General features: G+C 34.2%; 1 protein-coding gene across 1 annotated transcript in view; it reads left to right on the top strand.

Annotated features, from left to right (window-relative positions):
- ptch1 (patched 1) overlaps positions 1 to 15,000 on the top strand; it is a 94,989-nt gene that overhangs the window by 61,387 nt on the left and 18,602 nt on the right. The window contains 2 exon segments of the mRNA XM_046346877.1: positions 706 to 889; positions 3,642 to 3,922. Of these exon segments, the coding sequence (XP_046202833.1) occupies positions 706 to 889; positions 3,642 to 3,922 (465 nt within the window).

Genomic DNA, 15,000 nt, shown 5'->3' with positions numbered 1-15,000 from the left:
CCTTTTTTTCTCAGGAGACTAGCACATCTGACCGCCTGAAAGCTGATTTGACATTTCCATTTTCCATGTAGGCCTAATAATTCTGGGAAGTTCAGCGAGAAGTACGGGAAATGTCAGAAGGCACCAGTGTTTGACTGTTTACTTTTCTTTGGGTTGGAGAGAGGGAGAAATAGTTTTCGCTTATTTTTCGAAGCCGGCCCGCTTTCTCATGCTCACGCACGGTTATAAACAGGATTTCCGCGGCCAGTTCATATAGACAATGTTTTGGGTCAACATCGTTTCTACAATGCCAGTCCGTTTCTATAGATGTAGGATCTTCATTTGATCACATATTTGTTGCTGAGAAATTTCCTGCACAGCAGGAAGTATATTCACATTTTATAAAGGCTTCTAAATGTTGTAAATTCCACTTTAAAATGCCAGACACTATTTGCCCTAATGAAAACTGTATCAGCCCCTACAAAAAAACGTCCATAAATTATTATCCACATAATAATTCACATTTCCTGTTTCTGCAGGAGTTTTTTTCCTGCTGTAGCAAACTGGCTCAAATTAAGATCTAATATCTGTAACCATCAATATCACACACACTATCCCTCACCTCCTCTCTTTCTTTCTCCCTTGTCCTCCCGCCCCCTCTCTTTCCCTCTTCCTCGATCCTTCTTTTCAAATGATGAACTATTGTCTCCTTGTCTCCCCCTCTAGCTGACGAGGCAGCGCTTGGTGGATGAGGATGGCATCATCAACCCGGGGGCGTTTTACATCTACCTGACGGCGTGGGTCAGTAACGACCCGGTGGCGTACGCAGCCTCGCAGGCCAACATACGGCCACACCCCCCGGAGTGGCTCCACGACCGCACAGACTCCATGCCCGAGACACGCCTCAGCAGTGAGTGACCAATCCACAGCACACTTCACTATCACAAAGGCCTCACAACGGCCAGTTATATGAGACATACATTATTTGCTCTCAATAATTCTTTGGCACCCTGGCCTGCTGATTTAGCAATTCAATTAAAACCGATTGGGACTGAATGTAAGTGTGCAGGAGCTACTTCTCTCGTTGACGCTAGATTTGTACCCCTAGAGTTGATGCTAGATTTGTACCCCTAGAGTTGACGCTCGATTTGTACCTCTAGAGTTGACGCTAGATTTGTACCTCTAGAGTTGACGCTCGATTTGTACCTCTAGAGTTGACGCTAGATTTGTACCTCTAGAGTTGACGCTAGATTTGTACCTCTAGAGTTGACGCTAGATTTGTACCTCTAGAGTTGACGCTAGATTTGTACCTCTAGAGTTGACGCTCGATTTGTACCTCTAGAGTTGACGCTAGATTTGTACCTCTAGAGTTGACACTAGATTTGTACCTCTAGAGTTGACGCTTGATTTGTACCTCTAGAGTTGACGCTAGATTTGTACCTCTAGAGTTGACGCTAGATTTGTACCTCTAGAGTTGACGCTCGATTTGTACCTCTAGAGTTGACGCTAGATTTGTACCTCTAGAGTTGACGCTAGATTTGTACCTCTAGAGTTGATGCTAGATTTGTACCTCTAGAGTTGATGCTAGATTTGTACCTCTAGAGTTGACGCTAGATTTGTACCTCTAGATTTGACGCTAGATTTGTACCTCTGGAGTTGACGCTCGATTTGTACCTCTGGAGTTGACGCTCGATTGTTACCTCTAAAGGCATTTAGACACTACTTGTTATGTTTTGTGTCCTAACTGTTCTGTGGGCAATTTCTCCTCCAGCGTTCCATTTGACCTCTCCTGCTCAACCATTCCGTATGCCGGTTATGTTAGAATACCTGTTTATAATACCACCTGTGGAGTTACTGACCCTTCTCCTCTTTCTGGTTGTAACTGAGGTAGTTGTACTGTTTACAGCAGGGTTCCCCAACTGTGTTTTATTTGGCCTCCCAAGTTTTCGAAGCAATTTATGAGGGGAATTTTCATCTTTGGACATAAAAGACGGCAAAAAAAAAACAGTAAATCATTTCATTTAAGAAATGTGTTTCCATGTAGGCCGATACCCACGCATAATAAAGAGACATGCGATCATATACAAATGTAAACAAGGTTTGAAGTTATAAATGTTTTAGTCAAACATTATATCTGTTTGGGCTTCTTGCGGTCAATTTGCCATACACAAATTATTTGTAATTATGGTGCCCCCCCCCCCGACCATCTGCTCCAGAAAACAATCGGCCCGTGGCTGATCTCTGGTTTACAGTATACTGTGTGCGTGTGTGTGATGGCTTGGTTTGCAGTGCTGAGGGGCAGGGAATAGCACGCTGTGGTACTCTAATGGTGCCTGTGGTGAATGCGATAACTCTTACCACCACAGGCCTCTAAGTATTACACACATACGCACATACATACATGCACTCGCGTGCACACACACACACACACACACACACACACACACACACACGCACGCACGCACACACACACAGAAATGGGATTGGTTAACAAGCAAAGGCTTGGGTGGGATAGACGATTGGATAACAAGCAGGAAGTGCATTACAGGGAGGAGATGTGATTGGATAACAAGCAGTGAGTGTAAATGGGATTGGCTAAGCAGCGTAGAAAGCTTGGCTGTGCAGGAACCCCCTGAAGCAGAGCTACGTTGGCAGACCTCCAACTCCCAGTCCTAATGGAAATTTATAGTGGAGATTATAATAGGCCAAACCATGTTAGCAAGTGGTGCTGTCTAACCCTCCAGCCACTGGAACACACACCACAGAGAGTCTTTACGGTTCTCATTTTTGGAATGTTTCGATCAAGCGTACGTTTTTGGAAAAGAATACTATGTAAAACAATCTGGAATGGATATTTTAGTGGGGTATGGTGGGTGAAGGGAAGGAGAGAGCACATGAAATGACATTTTGGGGCTCCCGAGTGGCACAGCAGTCTAAGGCACTGCATCTCAGTGCCAGAGGTGTCACTACAGACAACCTGGTTCAAATCCAGACTGTATCACAACCGGACGTGGTTGGGAGTCCCATAGGGCGGCGCACAATTGGCCCAGTGTCGCCCGGGTTTGGCCGGTGTCGGCCGCCATTTTGAATAAGAATTTGTTCTTAACTGACTTTCCTAGTTAAATAAAGGCAAAACAAACAAAACATTTTACGTGAGTCCGAACCTTTCTAGAACATGTCTTTTGGCAGTGTTCCAATAGTCACTGCAAATCAAATGTGGTGTGTGTCATAGTCAACTGTATAGCTGTCTAGGCTGTCCCTGTTTGACAGACAGGTACGAGTGTGTGTCTACATGTTTGAGTGCGGCTGTGTGTGTGTGGGTGTGAGAGAGAGGGTGGGGTAATGGTGGTGATTCAGACGTTGTAATTACAGCGGATCAACGTCAGGCCTGACACTCTGCTGTGTGTCTGGGGCTGATAGCCTATCATTAGGCTGAGACTGGAGAGAATGGAGCCCTGTTCCTACCTACCCCCCCCCCTCACGCACACACACACACACACACACACACACACCATGCCAGCCCCCCACCAAGGCTCATGGGTCCAAGCTTCAGCCCTGCCCACCAGCCAGTCCCAATTAATTTCTATAAAGAGGTGGAAGTGAACTGTCGAATAGTGCACTTGTTTGACCCCCCACCCCCCCACTTCTCTATCTCTGTCTAGTTCCTGCCGCCGAGCCCATCGAATACGCACAGTTTCCCTTCTACCTCAACGGGCTCCGCGAGACCCCCCAGTTTGTGGAGGCCATCGAGTCGGTGCGGGCCATCTGCAGTAACTACAGCCGCCAGGGCCTGCCCAGCTACCCCAACGGCTACCCCTTCCTCTTCTGGGAGCAGTACGTAGGCCTCAGACACTGGCTGCTGCTCTCCATCAGCGTGGTGCTAGCCTGCACCTTCCTCGTCTGTGCCCTCTTCCTGCTCAACCCCTGGACCGCCGGTATCATCGTGAGTACACACACACGATGCACGCACGCCGGCACACACAAGGCACACTCGAAAGCCGCATTCTTCTTGCATTGGATATATTGGCAGCCTTTGTGTTGATATTATACATCAGTATGTTTGGAATGAAGTCAATTTCATCAGCCTGTAGGATTAAAATCCTCTAAAGCCGGGCTAAAAGATGGAAAGCTACTCTCCAAACAATCTCTTAATACAGCATGTTCCAATCCGTCCGTTTAAAGAAACTTCACTCCCGTGCACTGTGCGGCTGTAGGAGTGTGGAGAGGAGAGGCAGGAGGGCAGGGAGGAGTGGAGGAGAGAGAAGGGAGGAGAGGAGAAAGGGGGAGCTGAAGAGAGGAGTGGAGAGATGGGGTGTGGAGGAGAGGAGCTCAGGCTGCTGTGTGTTTAGCCCAGTCTTGACCCAGTGTTTATCTTGTGCTGTTTAGTCTACTCTGTCTCTCCCAAACACTGACTTCAAATAAATGGGGATAGGACACAAGTTACCGAGGCGACTCCCACTCCTTTTTAAAAACACCCCTTTTTCCGTGTAATGTAGGAGTTTCCAAGGATACACACATATGAACACATACTCTCACACATATGAACACATACTCTCACGCATATAAACACATAGAAACACATATACTCACACATATAAACACATATAAACACATACTCTCACACATAGAAACACATATAAACACATGTACTCACACATATAAACACATACACTCACACATATAAACACATACACTCACACATATAAACACATATAAGCACATGCACTCACACATATAAACACATACACTCACACATATAAACATATATAAGCACATACACTCACACATATAAACACATACACTCACACATATAAACACACATAAACACATACACTCACACATATAAACACATACACTCACACATATAAACACATATAAGCACATACACTCACACATATAAACACATACACTCACACATATAAACACATATAAACACATACACTCACACATATAAACACATATAAACACATATAAACACATACACTCACACATATAAACACATACACTCACACATATAAAACACATAAACACATATAAACACATACACTCACACATATAAACACATATAAACACATATAAACACATACACTCACACATATAAACACATATAAACACATACACTCACACATATAAACACATACACTCACACATATAAACACATACACTCACACATATAAACACATACAAACACATATAAACACATATAAACACATATAAACACATGCACACACACATATAAACACATATAAACACATGCACTCACACATATAAACACATATAAACACATATAAACACATACACTCACACATATAAACACATATAAACACATATAAACACATACACTCACACATATAAACACATATAAGCACATACACTCACATATATAAACACATATAAACACATATAAACACATACACTCACACATATAAACACATATAAGCACATACACTCACATATATAAACACATACACTCACACATATAAACACATATAAACACATACACTCACACATATAAACACATACACTCACACATATAAACACATATAAACACATATAAACACATGCACTCACACATATAAACACATACACTCACACATATAAACACAAACACACATAAACACATACAACACATATAAACACATACACTCACACATATAAACACATACACTCACACATATAAACACATACAAACACATATAAACACATATAAGCACATACACTCACACATATAAACACATACACTCACACATATAAACACATACAAACACATATAAACACATACACTCACACATATAAACACATACACTCACACATATAAACACATACAAACACATATATAAACACATACACTCACACATATAAACACATACAAACACATACACTCACACATATAAACACATACACTCACACATATAAACACATACAAACACATACACTCACACATATAAACACATACAAACACATATAAACACATACAAACACATATAAACACATACACTCACACATATAAACACATACAAACACATATATAAACACATACACTCACACATATAAACACATACAACACATATAAACACATATAAACACATATAAACACATACACTCACACATATAAACACATACACTCACACATATAAACACATATAAACACATACAACACATATAAACACATACAACACATAAACACATACACTCACATATAAACACATACACTCACACATATAAACACATACACTCACACATATAAACACATATAAACACATACACTATAAACACATATAAACACATACACTCACACATATAAACACATATACATATAAACACATACACATATAAACACATACACTCACACATATAAACACATACACTCACACATATAAACACATATAAACACATACACACATATAAACACATATAAACACATACACTCACACATATAAACACATACACTCACACATATAAACACATATAAACACATATAAACACATACAAACACATATAAACACATACAAACACATCACACATATAAACACATATAAACACACTCACACATATAAACACATACAACATATAAACACATATAAACACATACACTCACACATATAAACACATACACTCACACATATAAACACATATACACTCACACATATAAACACATATAAACACATATAAAACACATACACTCACACATATAAACACATACACTACACATATAAACACATACACTAAACACATATAAACACATATAAACACATACACTCACATATATAAACACATATAAACACATACACTCACACATATAAACACATATAAACACATACACTCACACATATAAACACATACACTCACACATATAAACACATATAAACACATATAAACACATACACTCACACATATAAACACATACACTCACACATATAAACACATATAAACACATACAAACACATATAAACACATATAAGCACATACACTCACACATATAAACACATACACTCACACATATAAACACATATAAACACATACACTCACACATATAAACACATACACTCACACATATAAACACATACAAACACATAAACACATAAACACATATAAACACATACACTCACACATATAAACACATACACTCACACATATAAACACATACAAACACATATATAAACACATACACTCACACATATAAACACATACAAACACATACACTCACACATATAAACACATACACTCACACATATAAACACATATACACTCACACATATAAACACATACAAACACATATAAACACATATAAACACATACACTCATATAAACACATATAAACACATACACTCACACATATAAACACATACACTCACACATATAAACACATCACACATATAAACACATATAAACACATACAAACACATATAAACACATAAACACATAACTCACACATATAAACACATACACTCACACATATAAACACATACAAACACATATAAACACATACAAACACATATAAACACACACTCACACATATAAACACATACACTCACACATATAAACACATATAAACACATACACTCACACATATAAACACATACACTCACACATATAAACACATATAAACACATACACTCACACATATAAACACATACACTCACACATATAAACACATACACTCACACAAACACATAAACACATATAAACACATACACTCACACATATAAACACATATAAACTCACACATATAAACACATACACTACACACATATAAACACATATAAACACATACAAACACATATAAACACATACACTCACACATATAAACACATACAAACACATATAAACACATCACTCACACATAAACACATATAAACACATACACTCACACATATAAACACATATAAACACATACACTCACACATATAAACACATAAACACATATAAACACATAAGCACACACTCACACATATAAACACATACACTCACACATATAAACACATACACTAAACACATATAAACACATATAAACACACACTACACTCACACATATAAACACATACACTCACACATATAAAACACATACACTCACACATATAAACACATATAAACACATATAAACACATACACTCACACATATAAACACATATAAACACATATAAACACATGCACTCACACATATAAACACATATAAACACATACTCACACATATAAACACATATAAACACACTCACACATATAAACACATACACTCACACACATATAAACACATATAAACACATACACTCACACATATAAACACACATATAAACACATACACACATATAAACACATAAACATAAACACATATAAACACATACACTCACACATATAAACACACATATAAGCACATACACTCACACATATAAACACATACACATATAAACACATACACACATATAAACACATATACACACATACACTCACACATATAAACACATAGAAACACATATACTCACACATATAAACACATATAAACACATACAAACACATAAACACATATAAACACATATAAACACATACACTCACACATATAAACACATATAAACACATATAAAACATACACTCACACATATAAACACATATAAGCACATACACTCACATATATAAACACATACACTCACACATATAAACACATATAAACACATACACTCACACATATATACACTCACACATATAAACACATATACAACACATATAAACACATACACTCACACATATAAACACATACACTCACACATATAAACATACACTCACACATATAAACACATACTCACACATATAAACACATACACTCACACATATAAACACATATAAACACATAAACACATACACTCACATATAAACACATATAAACACATACACTCACACATATAAACACATAACACATATAAACACACATATAAACACATATAAACACATATAAACACATACACTCACACATATAAACAAACACATATAAACACATACTCTCACACATAGAAACACATATAAACACATGAACTCACACATATAAACACATACACTCACACATATAAACACATATAAGCACATACACTCACACATATAAACACATACACTCACACATATAAACACATACACTCACACATATAAACACATATAAACACATATAAACACATACACTCACACATATAAACACATATAAACACATACACTCACACATATAAACACATATAAACACATATAAACACATATAAACACATAAACACATATAAACACAAACACATAAACACATACACTCACACATATAAACACATATAAACACATACACTCACACATATATAAACACACATACAAACACATATAAACACATACACTCACACACATATAAACACATACAACACATATAAACACATACACTCACACATATATAAACACATATAAACACATACACTCACACATATATAAACACATACACTCACACATATAAACACATATAAACACATACACTCACACATATAAACACATACACTCACACATATAAACACATACACTCACACATATAAACACATATAAACACATATAAACACATATAAACACATACACTCACACATATAAACACATAAACACATCACACATATAAAACTACACTCACACATATAAACACATACAACACATATAAACACATACACTCACACATATAAACACATACACTCACACATATAAACACATACACTCACACATATAAACACATACACACATATAAACACATAAACACATATAAACACATACACACACATATAAACACATACACTCACACATATAAACACATACACTCACACATATAAACACATACAAACACATATATAAACACATACACTCACACATATAAACACATACAAACACATACACTCACACATATAAGCACATACACTCACACATATAAACACATACACTCACACATATGAACACATATAAACACATATAAACACATATAAACACATACACTCACACATATAAACATACAACACATATAAACACATATAAACACATACACTCACACATATAAACACATACACTCACACATATATACACATATAAACACATATAAACACATACACTCACACATATAAACAACACTCACACATATAAACACATATAAACACATACACTCACACATATAAACACATACACTCACACATATATAAACACATATAAACACATACACTCACACATATAAACACATCACACATATAAACACATATAAACACATATAAACACATATAAACACAACACTCACACATATAAACACATATAAACACATACACTCACACATATAAACACATACACTCACACATATAAACACATACAAACACATAAACACATAAACACATACACTCACACATATAAACACATACATCACAAACACATATAAACACATACACTCACACATATAAACACATACATCACACATATAAACACATACACTCACACATATAAACACATACACTCACACATATAAACACATACAAACACATATAAACACATATAACACATACACTCACACATATCACACATATAAACACATACACTCACACATATAAACACATACAAACACACATATAAACACATATAAACACACTCACACATATAAACACATACACTCACACATATAAACACATACACTCACACATATAAACACATACAAAAACACATATAAACACATACACTCACACATATAAACACATACAAACACATACACTATAAACACATATAAACACATACACTCACACATATAAACACATACACTCACACATATAAACACATACACTCACACATATAAACACATACACTCACACATATAAACACATATAAACACATACACTCACACATATAAACACATATAAACACATATAAACACATACACTCACACATATAAACACATACACTCACACATATAAACACATACAAACACATATAAACACATACACTCACACATATAAACACATACACACATATAAACACATACAAACACATAAACACATACACTCACACATATAAACACATACAAACACATATATAAACACATATACAACACATATAAACACATACACTCACACATATAAACACATATAAACACATACAAACACATATAAACACATACACTCACACATATATAAACACACTACATAAACACATACACTCACACATATAAACACATACACTCACACATATAAACAAACACATAAACAAACACATACACTCACACATATAAACACATATAAACACACTCACACATATAAACACATACACTCACACATATAAACACATACACTCACACATATAAACACATACAAACACATATATACACACACATATATAAACACATATAAACACATAAACACTCACACATATAAACACATATAAACATAAACACATACACTCACACATATAAACACAAACTCACACATATAAACACATATACTCACACATACACTCACACATATAAACACATACACTCACACATATAAACACATATAATATAAACACATACACTCACACATATAAACACATACACTCACACATATAAACACATATAAACACATATAAACACATACACTCACACTCACACATATAAACACATACACTCACACATAAACACATAAACACATATAAACACATACACTCACACATATAAACACACACTCACACATATAAACACATAAACACATACACTCACACATATAAACACATACACTCACACATATAAACACATATAAACACATATAAACACACATATAAACACATATAAACACATATAAACACACATATAAACACATACACTCACACATATAAACACATACAAACACATATACATACACTCACACATATAAACACATATAAACACATATAAACACATACAACACATATAAACACATATAACACATACACACATATATAAACACATAAACACATACACTCACACATATAAACACATACACTCACACATATAAACACATATAAACACATACACTAAACACATATAAACACATACACTCACACATATAAACACATATAAACACATGCACTAAACACATATAAACACACATATAAACACATAAACACATATAAACACTCAACACATATATAAACACATATACACTCACACATATAAACACATACACTCACACATATAAAACATACAAACACATATAAACACACACACTCACACATATAAACACATACACTCACACATATAAACACATAAACACATACACTCACACATATAAACACATAAACACATAAACACATACACTCACACATATAAACACATATAAACACATATAAACACATACACTCACACATATAAACACATATAAACACACACACATATAAACACATATAAACACACATATAAACACATACACTCACACATATAAACACATATAACACATACACTCACACATATAAACACATACACTCACACATATAAACACATATAAACACATACACTCACACATATAAACACAAACACATATAAACACATATAAACACATACACTCACACATATAAACACATACACTCACACATATAAACACATAAACACATACACTCACACATATAAACACATAAACACATATAAACACATAAACACATATACACTCAAACACATATAAACACATACACTCACACATATAAACACATACATCACACATATAAACACATCACACATATAAACACATACACTCACACATATAAACACATATAAACACATAAACACATATAACTCACACATATAAACACATACACTCACACATATAAACACATATAAACACATACACTACACACATATAAACACATACACTCACACATATAAACACATATACACATATAAACACATATAACACATACACTCACACATATAAACACATACACTCACACATATAAACACATACACTCACACATATAAACACATACAAACACATATAAAAACACATATAAACATCACACATATAAACACATACACTCACACATATAAACACATACAAACACACATATAAACACATACACACATATAAAACACATACACTCACACATATAAACACATACACTCACACATATAAACACATACACTCACACATATAAACACATATAAACACATATACTCTCACATATAAACACATATAAACACATATACTCACACATATAAACACATATAAACACATATAAACACACTCACACATATAAACACATAAACACATATAAACACATACACTCACACATATAAACACATCACACTCACACATATAAACACATACATACACATATAAACACATACACATATAAACACATATAAGCACATACACTCACACATATAAACACATACACTCACACATATAAACACATACACTCACACATATAAACACATACACTCACACATATAAACACATATAAACACACTCACACATATAAACACATACAAACACATATAAACACATACACTCACACATATAAACACATATAAACACATACACTCACACATATAAACACATACACTCACACTCACACATATAAACACATATAAGCACATACACACATATAAACACATACACTCACACATATAAACACATATAAACACATACATATAAACACATATAAACACATACACTCACACATATAAACACATACACTCACACATATAAACACATACACTCACACATATAAACACATAAACACATGCACTCACACATATAAACACATACACTCACACATATAAACACATATAAACACATACACTCACACATATAAACACATACACTCACATATAAACACATATAAACACATACAACACATATAAACACATACACTCACACATATAAACACATACAAACACATATAAACACATACACTCACACATATAAACACATATAAGCACATACACTCACATATATAAACACATACACTCACACATATAAACACATATAAACACATACACTCACACATATAAACACATACACTCACACATATAAACACATATAAACACATGCACTCACACATATAAACACATACACTCACACATATAAACACATATAAACACATATAAACACATACACTCACACATATAAACACATACAAACACATATAAACACATACACTCACACATATAAACACATATAAACACATACACTCACACATATAAACACATACACTCACACATATAAACACATATAAACACATACACTCACACATATAAACACATACACTCACACATATAAACACATATAAACACATATAAACACATACACTCACACATATAAACACATACATAAACACATATAAGCAATACACTCACACATATAAACACATACACTCACACATATAAACACATACACTCACACATATAAACACATAGAAACACACTCACACATATAAACACATATAAACACTCACACATAGAAACACATATAAACACATACACTCACACATATAAACACATACACTCACACATATAAACACATACACTCACACATATAAACACAACAAACATACACTCACACATATAAGCACATACACTCACACATATAAACACATACAAACATATAAACACATATAAACACATCACACATATAAACACATACACTCACACATATAAACACATATAAACACATACACTCACACATATAAACACATACAAACACATATATACACATACACTCACACATATAAACACATACAAACACATACACTCACACATATAAGCACATACACTCACACATATAAACACATACAAACACATACACTCACACATATAAACACATACAAACACATATATAAACACATACAAACACATACACTCACACATATAAACACATACACTCACACATATAAACACATATAAAACACATACACATAAACACATATAAACACATACACTCACACATATAAACACATATAAACACATACACACACATATAAACACATACAACACATATAAACACATACACTCACACATATAAACACATACACTCACACATATAA

Source organism: Oncorhynchus gorbuscha, linkage group LG04 (genome assembly GCF_021184085.1).
Source record: "Oncorhynchus gorbuscha isolate QuinsamMale2020 ecotype Even-year linkage group LG04, OgorEven_v1.0, whole genome shotgun sequence".
Classification (NCBI taxonomy): domain Eukaryota; kingdom Metazoa; phylum Chordata; class Actinopteri; order Salmoniformes; family Salmonidae; genus Oncorhynchus; species Oncorhynchus gorbuscha.
The sequence above is the reverse complement of the archived record's forward strand: the minus strand, read 5'-3'. Positions and strand labels throughout refer to the sequence as shown.